This window comes from Aythya fuligula, chromosome 14, assembly GCF_009819795.1.
Source record: "Aythya fuligula isolate bAytFul2 chromosome 14, bAytFul2.pri, whole genome shotgun sequence".
NCBI lineage: Eukaryota > Metazoa > Chordata > Aves > Anseriformes > Anatidae > Aythya > Aythya fuligula.
Genome location: NC_045572.1, coordinates 13,967,381 through 13,982,228, shown reverse-complemented (window position 1 = coordinate 13,982,228; position 14,848 = coordinate 13,967,381). Strand labels below are relative to the sequence as shown.

At 67.7% G+C, this 14,848-nt stretch overlaps 1 protein-coding gene across 1 annotated transcript; it reads left to right on the top strand.

Annotated features, from left to right (window-relative positions):
* The first annotated feature begins 216 nt into the window (after positions 1 to 216).
* SYNPO (synaptopodin) lies at positions 217 to 12,218 on the top strand. Its single transcript, XM_032197157.1, has 3 exons — positions 217 to 481; positions 7,756 to 10,055; positions 11,439 to 12,218. The coding sequence occupies exons 1-3, from the start codon at positions 217 to 219 to the stop codon at positions 12,216 to 12,218; spliced, it is 3,345 nt and encodes a 1,114-aa protein (XP_032053048.1).
* Positions 12,219 to 14,848: the final 2,630 nt, after the last annotated feature.

Sequence of the window (14,848 nt, the reverse complement as noted above, 5' to 3'; positions counted from 1 at the left end):
CCGGAGCACACCCCAGAGCCGGACACCAGATTTGGGAGAGGAACACCCCTGGGTGCAGCAGGGGAGCGAGGGGCTGATGCGTGGCCATCGCCTTGAGCCCCCCACGCTCCCCCTGCATCCCGAGCAGCCCTCGGACTATGAGCAGCGCCCTGGCTCTTTGGGGGCTTGAGGGGTCGCTGAGCACCGCTCCCAAAAGCAGTGAAGGCGGCCGGCAGGATGCCAGAGGGGCACACGGGGCTGCTGGCAGGGCAAACAAGCAGCAGGGAGCCCCATGGGGTCAGTGGTGATGTCCCAGACCCCGAACTCACCGGAGGCAGCCCGGCCGTGGGGGCCGAGCCCGCAGCCCCCCAAAAATCCCCCGACTCTGCCCCGGAGCTGCTCCCCACAGCCGCCAGCCCCACGGCTGACCCCAGCCAGGAGTGGAGGGTGGTGAAGATCAAGAGAGTCCTCATCAACCCCGCCAGCGAGCCGAGGAAAGCGAGTAAGCAAAACCCCCTCCTGCCACCCTCTGCCCTCCTCCCCCCAAAAAAAACTGGGATCTGAGCTCCCAGCCTCCCCGCTGAGCCCTGCCACGGGCTCATTTTGGGATGATCTCCGTGGCCTCAAAACCCTACAGGAATCTGCGGCTTCCCCCGGGAGCAGGGGGAGGCAGCGGGGGGGTTCCTGCTCCGGCCGCAGCCCCTCTCGTGTCCCCGGGGAGATGCTCCCGGGGGAGATGCTCCGGCAGGGTCCCCCCCGCCCTCCTGCAGGCCCATTTTTAAGCCCTGCTTCCAGCCCTCTGCCTATTTCTCTCCCGAGCAGCTGTTACCTCAGCTGCTGGGGCAGGTGTGTCCCCATCCCGCTGGGAATTGGGCCCGGGGGGGGGGGGGTTGTTTTCCCCAAGCAGCCCCCGAACCCGGGGAGGGATGGCACCAACCTCTCCCCCTTCACTCAGAGGGGCTCAAAATGAGCCAGATTTCCCCAATCCATCCCCTCGCCTCCCTCCTTTCGGGTGCCCCAAGCCCTCAAAGGCAGCACCCCGGGGACGGGACGGGGGCTTAATGATGGGAACCTCGTCCCCGCTCCTGCTAAATGCGCCCGCGGCATTTCGGGGCCGGGTGCGCAGAGGGGGCAGCCCCAGCCAGCCCTCCCGGTCCTCCCCCTGCTCGGGACGGTCGATACGCAGCCGAAAAGGTCAGGCCTGCCCCTGTCCGGGCTCAGCGTGTTCCCAGCCCGAGCTGCGATCCAGCAGTCCCGCTGCCAGGCTGGAATTTTCAAGTAACTCAGCAGGTTTGTTGGAAAGAGCGCGTCTGCCCCGCTTCCTCCTCCTCCTCCTCCGCCTGAGATCACCGCCGGTGCCGCCGTCATTTTTTCCAGGCAGGATGGCACCGAGGGTCCCCAGCCCTGGCAGCAGCACCGGGGCTTCCCCCAAACCCCCCCAAAAAAACCCCCTAACCCTGCATGTCCGTGAGGGGCAGGGCACCAAGCAGGTGGCTCCGTTGGCAAGAGCATCCCCGGGGGGTGTCAGGAGGCGCCGGCTTTGCTCCTTTTCCCCTTGTCTGGTGGCTCTTTGCACCCATCCCCACCCAAAATTCGTGCAGGGGAGCCCCCGAGCTGTGCAGAGCCACCCGGCAGGTCGGCAGCTTTTGGGGAGCACGGGGAGCCCCGGCTCGAGGCTCGGGCTGGGAGCCGCAGAGGCAGGACTGGTTTCTCCGTCTGCTGTGCAAATCACCAGAAGGGTTCGCTCCCCGGGGGCTGCCAGGCTAGCGCCAGGCTCCCTCAAAAACCAGAAAAGCACACCAAAAAAAAAAAATAAATAAATAAAAAAGCAAAGACCGGCAGGAAGAAAGGAAATTAGAAAGGCAAAAAAAATAAATAAATAAGGCCAGGAGCTCATCCTGCGGGGCAGGGTTTGGTGCGTGGGGTGGCGCCGAGCATCCCCCCGGCAGCGGAGGTGGGGAGCAGGTCCCCAGGTGGTGACACTGGGGGTACTTGGGGGGGCCAGGGGCAGGGGAAAGGGGGTGCGCAGGGCATTAAAGGGGTGCTCAAATTGGGTAAGGGGATGCTCAGGGCATCAGGGGATGCTCAGGGGGGGATCGATGGGATGCTCTGGCCGCTCTCTCCCCCCCCGGGGGGCTCAGGGCAGACCCAGCGGGATGGGACGAGCAGGGCCGGGTGTCCCGGGGGGGTGCCAGGGTGGCATCAGGGCACCGGGAGCGGGGTCCCCATCCCCATCCCCATCCCCTCCCGTCCCGTCCCGTCGGGTTTGCTCCCCCCCCACCCGAGCCGAGCCGCTCCGTTGCACCGGGACGGGCACGGGCAGGGCCGGAGGGACCCACGGCAGCCCCGATCCGCCCGGCCCCCGCCCGCCGCCCCCCCCCCGGGCCCTCTCCGAGGGCGGAGCTGCCGCAACTTTCCTGCCCGCCGCCTCCTCCCCCGGTGCAGTCGGGCGGCGGCACCGGCACCGGCACCGCGGGTAGGGGGGGGGCGGCAGGCAGAGGCTGCCCCGGGGACGGGGGGGGACGGGAATCGGGCGGGGGGGACACGGGGGAAGCGAGCAGGAGGGCAGGGGGTCGGGGGGGCTGGGATAGGGACCGGGGTTATGAGGGGCGCACGGGGGGCGCACGGGGGGGTGCGGGGATTTGGGGGCGCACGGCGGGGCGCGGGGGTTTGGGGGTGCAGAAGGGGGTGTGGGGGTCCGGGGGGCGCAGCGGGGTGAGGAGGGCTGCGTGGTTTGGTCTGCATGGGAAGGAGCCCCCCCCTGTGTGCCCCCGGGGTGCGGCGGGCACGGGGAAGGACACGGACGGGGTGCCCATGGGGTGCCCATGGGGTGCCCATGGGGTGCCCACGGGGTGCCCACGGGATGCCCCTGGCCCTGCCGCTGCGGGGGGGTGGATGGATGGATGGATGGGTGGCAGGGCAGCCCCGCTCCAGCCTCTTTTGGGAGAGCTGACAGCTTCATTTTGGCCGGCCGGGGGAAATGCTGGCTCCACGTCTGTGCCAGCAGCAGCCTCTCCTTCCCCAGCGCGGATGCGAGCAGGGCTGGTGCTGCCCGCTGCATCCCCTCGGCTGCTGTGCCCTAAAAAAAAAAAAGCAAGAAACCCCAACCCATCCCCTTTTTCCCCTCCGCTGGGAGATGGGAGCCCCAGGACTCGCTGCTTGGAGACTTCGGGGCGATTTCAGGCAGAATCGGGGCGAGTTTGGGTGCTGAGGGCTGGGCAAAGCCGGGGCACGGCTGCGAGCCAGGAGCAGCGCGGGGCAGCGGGGAGGCAGAGAGCTCCAAATCCAGCAAAGCCCTCGCGAGCTGAGCGCAGGGAAAACTTGCAAGCGAATCGAATTTTCTCGCTGTGCCAGATCCTGTCGCTGGCAGAGGCACCCGCGAGGAGAGGCCCCGCGCTCTGCGCCCTGCCAGGCAGCTCAGGGCTGCTCCCACCACCCGAACAGGGGGTCTCGGGGTCTGCCAGGGCCAGCACGGGTAAAAAACCTGATGGAGTTGTTATATCCAGGCTATGGGAGGGCTGGAAGCTGGGAACGAGGCAGAAAATTGTCGTATTTTTATCCGTGCATGTTAATTGTTCCCAGCTAGCCAGACTGCCTGCTGGTGCTACCCTTCTTGTTTTCCTAGCAGCAGATTATTTGGGATAACTGGGAGCTGGAGGGAAAAGCAGGCTTCATGCGAGCGGTCTGCGCGCCCTGCACAGCTGTAGTTGGGGCAGGAGGCCAGCTGGCTTCCCTGCCCCAAAACCTGCTTAATTTCCACGGTGTCCAAAGCCCTCAGCAGTGGGGTGGACACACGGGGTGCCCCCTCCCCAGCACCACCTGGCCGTGGCTGGGTTTTTTCGGGCTGGCCAAGGCGCCGTGGTGTTGGGGCGGCCGAGCACCCCGGCCAGGAGCAGGTCAGAGCCCACGTGGATGTGTCAGGTGCCAGCAGGGCCCCAGGTTTCACGTTTCCCCTCGGGTACCTCGTGGCTTCTCCCTGCGAGGACGTCTCACACCCGGTGCTCGTGGCTGCCCGGCCCTGGCAGGTGACAGCCCCAAAATCACCGCTTTTCTTCCCAAGATTGCTGCGTAATTCCCTGCTTTGGGGCTCGTTCACAGCACGGTGGAGCTGAGTACATCGCACTTGGGCCTGGGGCATCTCCCTGCCTGGCAATCCGGGGCCAGCTCCTCGCCTCATTCCAGCTCTGGGGGTTGATGTTAGGGCAGGACAGGCTGCGTTTGGGTGTGAGACGTCCTCCAGCATCATTTGGGGTCGGATGGCAACCCCAGCCTTTGCTGGATGCCTTTCAGATGCTCCCCAGTAGCCCGGCGAGGGGGGCCCCATCCTTTGCGCGGAAAGCTGAGCCAGAAGGATTTTTCTATTCCCATCTGGCCAGGAAGGGGGAACAACAAAAATGCCTTTCATCGCCCTCATCACCCTCACTGCGGGAGAGAGCAGAGTGTTGGTGCGGGGCGCCTGACAGCTCGGGGAGAGGCTGGGAAGCCCGGGGCTTTGGGGCTGCTGCTGGAACTCAGTCCTGGGGCGGCTGGAGAGCTTGGGACAAATACCTAGGTAGGAATATGGACAGAGTTAGGGGCCGTGCCGGCCCCAGATGAAGAGCTCGGTGCTGAAATGATGCTCAAGGTGCTCACACGTGCCAGGGAGCACCTCACCTCCTGCCCCGGCATCCCAGCAGCGCGGGGCTCGGGGGTGTCCCCGGAGTGTTGGCAGAGCTGGGTTCATTGTTCGTGGAAGGAGCGGGGACATTTGGGGTTGGGAGACGTTTCCTTCCTGAGAGGCAGCGCTGGCGAGCCGGTGAGCGGCGTGGGAAGGAAGGAAGGGAGAGGGGAAGAGCGCGCTGAGAGCCACTCACCCTGCGGACACGAGCTTTGGGCCAGGCTCCCGTGCGTGGCCGGAAGCCTGTTCCCAGCACCGTGCGAACCTCGGATGCCCTTGGCTGCACGGGGTTTTGCTTTCACCTCCTCTCCAAGCTGCCCGGGGCTCCCTGCAGCCCCACGCCCCTCCTCGCGGCACCGGGATGTTTGTGGCACCTGGAGCTCTGTCTGTCTGTCTGTCTGCACGGGGAAGGATGGAGCCAGGAGCAGGGGCTGCAGGGGTGGGCAGCTCGGGCTGGAGGCAGGAGGTGGCCCCTGGCATTTGCTTGGGGGTTTGGGGTTGGTCCATGGGGGCAGATCCTGGCGGATCAGGCATGTCCGTGTGGGATCCTGGGGGCAGATCCTGGGGGCAGATCCCGGCTCTGCTTGGCAGCACGGGGGTGCGGGGGCTCTGCCGGCAGCCGGTCCAAGTGGGAAATCTCTGCCCCAGGGCTGAGTCATCCCTCCAACATGAAGGACACCCCCGAGGCCCCCCTGCTTGCTGCTGAGAGGCAGCAGCGAGGCCGAGAGGCTCCCAAACGTCTCCGCGGGGAGCTGCGCTTCTTCGGCGGCCTCGGCCTCCAAGGGAGCCGGGCTGCTGGGGTCGGGGCACGAAATTCTCCGACATCTGGAGCCTGCGGCCGGTTTCCCAACAGCTTCCCGGCCCCCTTCTCCCCACCACCCCGTGGATAAACACGGGGAGGGCGCGCGGCGGAGCGGGACCCGCGGTGCTGGCCGCCCTCCAGCCAGCCCGGCCTCGCCGCCTGCCGGAGGAAGCCGCTTCCCCGCTCTGTGCCGCCGCCAAGGCAAATAGAAAAGTTGCCTTAAAACAATGCCCGGCCGCAGGAGGGAGAGGTTTGGGATGCCAGCAGCGCTGCTGCAGACGGGGATCATCATCCAGGAGAGTTTCCACTGGCATTTCTCGCCCTCCTCTCCCCTTGGCCCGGCTTAAAAGCCACCCGCTGTGGGGCCGCCCGAAAGCTTGGTGCTCCTTCCTCCTCCTCCTCCTCTTCTTCCTCCTCCTCCTCCTCCTCTCCAGCCCCTTCCTCCGCACCGGCTGGGGGCTGAGCTGTTTCTGCAGAGCACTGAGATGAAGGGCAGGGATTTGCACCCTGCTCAAGGGGTTGGTGGCCGGGCACTGCGTGCTGCTCCTTGCGGGGCTCGGTGACTTGCAGGAGTCCCCTGGCACCCCGTAGATGTGGCATTTCCCAGCAGCTGCCCAGCCTGGGGCTCCTTTCATCCAGCAGCAGGTCAAAGTGCTGTGAGCCTCCATAAGGACGTGGCATGCGAGGGATGGGTGCTGCTCTGGGGGATGTTTTGGAGGTGTGGGGAAGCCGCCAGCAAGGGCCCTAGGCTGGAGGGAGAGGTGCCACCCATGGGTGCCACGGCACGGGGACACCGAGGCTGGGAGGTGGCGGGGCCACCCTGCACGCCTGAGGGGTGCCGGGGCTGGGACCAGCCGTGAGGATGGCAGGGGAAGGCAGGAGGGCTGCAGGGCGAGGAAGAGGAGATGCCCAGCACGGAGAAGCCTTCTCGCTTCCCCACGAGCTCTCTGGAAGGATTTGGCTTAGTCACTCATCCCTTCTCTCGCTGGTAGGCTGAACCACCGCTTAAAATATCCTGGAAGGCTCCCAAGCGGCACAGAAGGCAAGAAAATGAAAAACACATGAAGGGAAAGGGGAGTGGACGCTGCCTGCGCCCAGAGGAGCTGGGTTTGGGGCGGGCAGCCCCGGCCACCCACCTCCAGCCCCTGCACGGGGCCGCGCTGCCGGGCACAGGGCGAGCAGGGGAAGGAGCTCATGGAGAGGAGGCTGGGGGCTGCCCCGACCCCACTGCAGCGGAGACAGCTCCAAATGTGTAGGGTGGGAGCTGGCAGTGGCCTCGGAGGGGCTGGGGCTGCCCGGGCAGACGTGCGCGGCCGCGGGCGTTTCAGGGCGCGCTGGTAGGAAATGTCTCACCCCGAGAAAATGCCTTCCCGGCAGCTCCACATCCTCCCGGTGTCTGGGAAGGGCTTTCACCCTGACCTTTTGGCCAGCGCTCCCGAAGCCCGGCGGCTCTCACGGGGGCTTTCAGCGGGTTCAGCAGGCGCTCGGCCGGCTGTTTTTAGCACTTTTATGGGCTCCGAAGGAATGAGGCTGGCGCGGAGCTGCGGGCTGCGTCGGACGGGGTCAGGCTGTGCACGGCTCCTGTCGGCTGCTGCCATCTCGTGTTGCTGCACCAAGAAGCCCTGGGCTGGCCACCAGCCCCATGGAGAGGTGTTGGGGGACGATGCTGCCCCGTTGGGTTCGTTCTCCTGCCCGCACGGGGCTGTGCACAGGGATTTGGGAGAGGGGACACATGCTGGCCCCTTCCCTGCCCCATGTGTGTTGGAGCCGGGGGCTGAAACCCTGCGAGCTGCAACCTGAAACCTCCCGAAGCCTTTGGAGAAATTCCTTTCCCATACGGTCACTGCCATCGGCGCACAGAGCCCTGCAAGATAAGCTGTCCCGCGGCCGGCAGGGATCGGGGACGCGCTGCTCCTCTTGTCCTTGTTCGGGGGGAGCAATGGCCAGGGCAGCCCGGCAGCGGCTGTCTTCGGGGCTTCAGGGGTTGTTTCCAGCAGGAGCAAGTCCCTGCTCCCGCAGGCAGCGTGTTCCAGCTGAAATAAGGCTCTGAAATTAGGAGGTGGGGCAGGGCTCTGCGTGCCCCCGCGCTTTGGTGGCTTTGGGAATGCACCGCCCTGCAGAGCTGCAGCCCAGCACCTCGGGCAGGGGCTGTGCTGGGTGGGGGAGACCCCCGTTACCCCAAACCGGGGTCCCCCCTTCCCACCCCAGCCCCACGCCTCCCTCTGCTGTTGGTGAGGGGCCTCGAGGAGGGGCCGTGGGTGCTGCAGGGGGTGCCGAGCCCCGCTAACCCCCCCCCCCCTCTCTGCTCTCTCCCCAGGTCTCTCCCGCAGCTCCAGCCTCTCGGAGAAGGAGCTGAAGGAGGCGAAGGCGCGGAGCCGCAGGATCGTGGCGCAGCTCACCACGGCGCCCGGCCCCAGCTCCAAGGGCGTGCTGCTCTTCCACCGCCGCAAGCAGCGCGTCGACGGGCTCACCGGCACCGGCGCGGGGCATGGCACGGGGCTGCCGCTGAGCCCGGAGCCTCGGCAAGGAGCCATGGAGGAGGGCGAGGGGCACGGCACCGGGGGGACGCCGCCGGAGCCTGCCGACGCGCAGCAGGTCCCGCTGAGCGTCTACCTGAAGGAGAACATGGCACCGGCCGCCACCAACGGGCTGCACGACAGGGAGAGGGCAGAGGGAGAGGCGGGGAGGCTTGGAGGGATGCAGGATGGCGTGGGGGGCAGCGTGGCTGCTCCTGTTCCACCACAGAGTGTGCGCATCCCCGAGCAGAAGAACGGCGAGGTGGCCGGTGCGCCCGTGGGGACAGGCAGCATTACCATAGGGACAGGTAACACACCCGTGGGGACAGCCAGCATGACCGTGGGGACAGGGAACACGCCTGTGGGGACAGCCAGCGTGACCCTGGGGACAGGCAACGCAGCCGTGGAGATGCCCAGTGTGCCCATGGGGACAGCCAGTGCGCCCGTGGGGACAGCCAGCACACCCATGGGGATGGCAAACTCACCCATGGGGACGTCAAACACACCCATGGGGACAGCAAACTCACCTATGGGGACAGCCAGCGTGCCCATGGGGACAGCCAGCGTGCCCACAGGCATGGCCAATGCATCCATGGGGATGCCCAGCGCACCCATGGGGACGGCCAACACATCCATGGGGTCACCCAGCGTGCCCATGGGGATGCCAAGTGAGCCCATGGGGATGCCCAGCGCACCCGTGGGGACAGCCAGCTCACCCGTGGGGACGGCCAGCACCCCCCTGGGGACAGCCAGCTCACCCGTGGGGACAGCCACCCCCTCCGGGCAGGCGCAGAACGGGGCTCGGAGCAGGCAGTACTACGAGGTTCACCTCACCCTGGCCAAGCCCAAGCCCGTGAAGAACCGCACGGCCAGGCCGTTCGGCACCCAGACGCCCGCCACACCGAGCCAGGGTCCCGAGGGAGTCCCAAGCCAGCCCCCCGAGAGAGCCCCCCCTGCCCCCACCGAGCTGCCCCCGCCGCCCACCTACGCGGAGACGCTGGGCAGCCCCCCGCCGCTCAGCAGGGTCCGCTCGCCCCCCGCCTACTCGGCCCTGTACCCCCCCGTGGAGCAGAAGGTGCTGCAGAGCCCCGTGCACGGGGCGGGGGCCGTGCCCCCCCTGCCCAAAACGGGCATCCTGGAGGAGTCGGCGGCCCGCAGGGCCCACAAGAAGTCCATGTTCACCTTCGTGGAGAAGCCGAAGCTGGGCCCCAACCCCGACCTGCTGGATTTGGTGCAGAGCGCGGACAGCAGGAAGAAGCAGAAGGAGCACGGGGAGCCCGGTGCCGAGGACGAGCCCTTCGCCCTGGGGGCAGAAGCCTCCAACTTCGTCCCCAGCAGCGCGGCCAGGGGCGGGCAGCACCTCGCAGCGGCCGACGATGCCCCGGCGTGGTCGTCCTGCCTCAAATCCCCCCGCATCCAGCCCAAACCCAAGCCCCAGCCCAGCCACAACCTCACCGAAGCCAGGGGGAAGGGGGCCGAGCTGTTTGCCCGCAGGCAGTCCCGCATGGAGAAGTTCATCATCGAGGCTCCCTCCCAGCCCGACCTGCTGCGCTCCCCGTCGCCCACCATGTCCCTGCCTCCCTCCTGGAAGTACGACGCCGCCGCCTGCCTCTCGCCCATGGTCTCCAGGCACCCCGTGCAGAGTCCCTGCAGGCCCTCCAAAACCCCCCCGGCGTCTCTTTACGGCGGCGGTGCCCACACCCTGGCGGAGAACGAGGCGTCCCAGAGGGAGCTGGAGCTCTCCAAGCACCAGCCCTACCAGCTCCAGCCTTCGCTCTTCATCCTCTCCCCATCCAAAGCTCCGCCGAGGGCCGTGCCACCGCCCAGACCTTCCCTTCCCGACGCCTACCCCTGCCCGCAGCGAACGTCCTGCCCGGCCTCTCCGTTGCCTCCTTCCCCTGTTTGGCAGCCTCCTGCCGGCGGGGCGGCCTCCGGCCCCTTCCCCGGTGCCAGCGGGGCTCTGCCCCTGCCTCCGAGCAGCCTCCCCGCTCCCGGAGCCTCAGCGGAGCTGCTGCTGGCCTCGCCATGCCGCCGAGTGAAGGGGGGCTTCCAGGCGCCCCGGCCCTCCTACTCCACCAGGAACGCGGGGATCGAGGCGCAGGTGTGGAAACCTTCCTTTTACTACAAGTAGCGGGGGCGGAGAGACCACGGAGAGGGTTTGGGGGCTCCCCTCCGCCGGCCGAGTCCTCTCCGATTGCTCACGGCCGAACCGAGCCAAAAAAGGGGGAAAAAAGGAAAAAAAAGAAGTAGCTCAACGGCTTCCAGGGCGGTGCAGGGGGCAAGAGGATGCGGTGCCGAGCCCCCCGGTGCGCCGGGGGCCACGTGTTTGTGCCAAGAGGGGCCGGGGGCATAAAGCACAGGGCCCCCCAGGTGGTGACAGGAGCCCAGCCGCCCCGCAGTGCCTCCGGTGCTTCCTCTCTTCTCTTGCCTGGAAACTTTCCGGAGCGTCGCAGCTCTGCCTCCGTCTCTTTTCTCGCCTCCTGCATTTCCAGCCCCTCCGACTCCCAGCCTCCTCGTACCAAAGCCTCACTGTGCCTGCTCCTGTCTCTCCTGCTGCTCTCTAGGGACTTCTCCTTCTTTGCTCCCACGCCGCCGAGGAGAGCCACCAGCTCTGGGAGCAGCAGGCAGAGGCCCTGAGCTGCTGGGGCTGGTGCTGAGCAAGGCGGGCGCAGCAGGGGGACGAGGGACGGGCACGGGCAGGGCTCGGTGCCGGCGGTCTGCAGGCAGTTCCCACGGCTGTGCCAGCATGTGCAGGATGCTCCTGGCTCACCCCGGGAGCAGAGGTGCCCCTTACCCAGATTCTGGCCTCCTCGCAGCCTGGATGTTGGCCCCGTGCCTGCCCCAGCCTCTGCAGGGGGAAAAATCAACCAGGGCAGGGATGGGGACGGGGGGCTGCCTGCGCCGAGCTCCGTGAGCCCCTCTCTCCTGCTGCTCTCCGCATTAAAGAGTTGCCTTTCGACTGTGCTTTTATTTCTCCTGCCTTTTTTTCCCCCCCTCTTTCTGAATACACTCTCGTGCACTGTCAGACTGTCTCTTCTCTTTCCTGCTGCCTCGGGAGGAGCTGCGGGGCGGTGCAGCCTCGCCGTGCTCGGCACCGGGGGCTCGGACCCCTGGCACCTCAGGGGGCTCTGGCCCCGCCGTGCTGTGCCACCAGCACATAGAGACAGATCCTGGCTCCTATTTGGGGCAGGGATGATGAAGCACACCCTTGGGGGGGGGGTAATTAATGGCCCCAAATACCCAGGCAGGTGCAGGAGCCTTCTTGCAGGGATTTAACCCAGCCCCAGCACTGCAGCGCAGGGGGATGCGCCCATGTACCCGCGCCTGCCTGCAGCTCTGCTTCACTCTCCAGGGCTTCAAAAATGATCTGTGATAACAGTGGGGCATCAGACCTGTTGGCTTCTCGCCCCTTTTCCCCAACACCCATGCTCTGCCCCCTTCCCCACCCCGGTGGGGCCGCTAACCTGCTCTCTGTCCCCTCCAGGACAGGCGCACGTCCCTCCCCGCCTCACCCACCTGGACGCCCCGATCTGCGCGGCGCCAGGGCAGCCTGGACGGCTGGGCCAGCCCGGCCTCGGTGCCCGAGCTGGACGAGGGCCCCCCCAGATCCCCGCCGTGGAGCGAGAGGTCCCTGTCCCCGCTGCGGCAGGACGCCGACCCCCGGGCCAGCCGGCAGATGCAAGCGCGGCTCGCCAGGAACATCATCAACGCTGCCCGCAGGAAGAGCTCCTCGCCCAAAGCCGTGGGGACGGAGGGCTCCCGGCCCTTCACCCCGCCGGCCGCCAGCCCCCAGCTTATGGGGTCGCCCGGTTTGCCCCGATCCCCCCGGCCGGAGGGGTGCAGAGCCCCGGCCCCGCAGGTGGCCACCTCCGCCTGCAGCGTGCCGGCCGCACCGGGCAGCCCCTCGCCCGGCTACAAGAGCCCCCTGCCATCGCCCCGGGTGGACGGGCCCCGCTCCTGTGCCTCCCCCGGGGTGTCCCGAGCCACCTGGGCAGAGGGACGCCGGCTCCTGCTGTCCCCAGGCTCTGCCGGGCTGTCCCCGACCCCCAAGAGCCCGCTGCCATCGCCGGTGGTGGGCGCGCGCTCCCCAGCCAAGCGCTACAGCTCCCGGTCCCCGACGGACTCGGACGTCTCCCTCGACTCCGAAGACTCGGGGGCCAAGAGCCCGGGCATCCACAGCTTCAACCTGTGTCCCCACGGCTGGACCGGGAGCCTGCGGCTGAAACCTGGGGGGCTGCCTTCGGGGGCCCCCTGCACCTCCTAGAGCAGCCGGCCCCGGCCACGCCGCACCGCCAGCCCCCCGCAGTGCCACCCGAGGGGGTCCCCGGGCAGGGAGAGGCACGGGCAGGGGCTGGGGATGCGCGGAGCGTCCCCGTCCCCATCGGCGTGCCGCCGGGGTCAGCTGCCTCCCACCTGCCCGCGGTCCCATGGCCTGGCTCTATTTTTACCAGCCTAACCTTTCGGGGCAGGACTGCGTGGTCAGCACAGAGAGCGGGGCAGCTGGCGGGGGGGACACAGCCCCTGGGTGTCCCCTGTGCCCGGCGCCCCCCAGCTCTGGTTTCCCAGGGTGGCCCCGGCAGCGCTGGCACCCATGGGGTCACCGCGCGCCCCTCGGGTGTGTGCCGTGGCCGGGACTCCCTCCCCCAGCAGGGTCTGACCCGGCTGGTTTCAGGCAAAACCAGATCTGGAGGAGGAAAATTCATGTTTTATTCCCCCGGTCCCCAAATCCTGCTTGCTTTTTTTTCAACTTTTTGACCCTATCTCCACGCAAATCCCCCCCAAATTCCTCCCCAGTGATGACGAAGAGAGCCAAAGTTATTTATTGCCGTGCCGAGGGGACCGTGGGCAGGTTACCTCCCGCTGCGCCCGGGCTGAGAGAGGGCCAGCGCCACCCCCAGCACTGTCCCTGTCCCCAGCACTGTCCCTGTCCCCAGCCCCAGGCTCACCCCATCCCCAACCTATGGGACCGAGGGACCCAGCAGGGATGGAGGTTGCAGAGATGGGGGTTTGTGGGGGTCAGAAGGCAGCGGTACGGGCTGCAGAGGGTTTGGAGGAGGTCTTGGTGCAGGCGGTGACGCTGAGAGGGTCCCAGGGACAGTTTGGGGGTCCCATGGGAGCCAGCTCCCTGCACGGGGCAGAGCTCGGGGGCACGGTGCTGGCGGGTGGGTGCGCAGGGTGATGGGGAGGGGGGCATCAGGGTGGGCAGGGTTATGTGGCAGAGCCCGGGGAGGGCAATAACGGGCCCCCACAGCGCTTCCCCCAAAAGCAGGAGCCAGTCCGAGGTGCTGGGAGGTGCCAAGGCAGCGACCCCATGCCCAGGGGACGCAGCGTGCGTGGGCCATCGGGGCACGGCCCCAGGTAGGGGACCCCCTGCCACCCCATCCCTTCCCTGGGGCACGCCGTGGGGACAACCCCGTCCCTGCTCCCTGCCCCTCCGCCCCCCCAGGAGCTGCCCTTCCCCACCACCGCCTTCGCCACCCCGTTGTGTACCCAGCTCAGCAATAAAGGGACCTAATCCCACTTTATCCCACCGCCTGCCTGCCTCCCACCCGCCCCGAGGGGCTCGGACACGTGCGGCCACCTCCTGCTGGTGACACCGTCCTGCGCCCCAAGGATCAGCCCCACTCGGTGCCGGGGTGACACCGCGGCGGTCCCCAAGGGCTCACCCTGCTCCTCCCCCTTTCTCAGCCAGAAATAACTGCTGGCCTGCCCCGGGACCTTGGCACCCCGGCTGGAGCCCGGCACGGCTCGGGGCGAGCAGCACGGAGCCCCGGGTGCCGCACGGAGCCAGCTGGGGCCACCAAAAGCTGGTGGCTGTGTCCTCGTCCCCAGCCCGGGCAGAGCGCATCGCCCCGGTATCACAAGGAGCCCCCCCTGGGCAGGTAGGGGGGTGAGGTCCCAGATTTGGGTCAGTGGGTGGGGGGCGTGCAGGGCGTGGGGACAGCCGTGGGGTGTCCCATGGGACAGGGAGGGCACAGAGGGAGTGGGGAGGGGGTTGAGAGAAGGGGTGAGGGGGTCCCGGGGTCTCCAGCCGAGGATGGGAGATTTCGGATGCGGAGCTGGCGGGGAGCCCTGTGCCAGGAACCAGCCCTGGGGGGCCCTGCGCTGCCCGGGGCTTTTAGGGGATGGGGACAGCTTCAGTCCGAGTCCAGAGATGCAGGATGCACCCAACACCAAGCCCCCAAAACTCTCCGTGCTGCTTTCTGTGTTGCACATCCCGGCTGCTGCGGGATATTTTGGGTGGGCGGCTCAAGGGGGGCACCTCCATCCTGCCCCCAAGGAGAGGAGCTGGGAGCTGAGGAGCCCCCCAGCCCCACCGGGGGGGACAGGCGGTGTCCCCATGCCCCAGTTCACCCCGCTACCAGGGCTGGGTTGTCCATGAAGGGTCGGGGCTGCGGGTCCTGCACTGCCCGGGAGCTGAAAATAGCTCTGCTGAGGCGCTGCGGGGCTGTCAGCACCTCTGCTCGGCCTGGGGGTGCTGCTCCGAGCGGGGCTCAGCCCTGGGGACACCGGTGCTGGGGACATTTTCTGCCCTAAAGAGGGAAGATGCCGGGCGTGGGGCGGTGCTGAGCGTCCCCAGGGGCTCCGGTGGGGGCGAGATGAAAAAGGGACAACAGCAAAGCTGGGCTGGGGGACACGGAGCGCGAGCACCCCGAGGTGCTGAGCACCCGACCGCGGCTCTGCTCTCCCCCACGGGTTAACGGGGGCACCCCTGGGCCCTGCACATCCCCGGGGGGTGCCGTGGGGAGCCCCCAAGCACCCGAGACAGGGAAAAGGGGTAACCCCAGGCACTGCTCCCCGTGCCCAGCCCTCACCCGCGGCCACCTCTCTCCTGCAGCCGGCCGGGAGCCGTCCCCATCCCATCTCCCTGCCCCAGGAGCGCGGCAGCGGGCG

Excerpts from the sequence above, each read along its gene's own strand:
- SYNPO (XM_032197157.1), top strand. The coding sequence starts at position 217 with ATGCCAGAGGGGCACACGGGGCTGCTGGCAGGGCAAACAAGCAGCAGG. Across the intron at positions 482-7,755 it reads CAGCGAGCCGAGGAAAGCGA|GTCTCTCCCGCAGCTCCAGC; the intron begins GTAAGCAAAACC and ends CTCTCTCCCCAG. Across the intron at positions 10,056-11,438 it reads ACGCGGGGATCGAGGCGCAG|GACAGGCGCACGTCCCTCCC; the intron begins GTGTGGAAACCT and ends TGTCCCCTCCAG.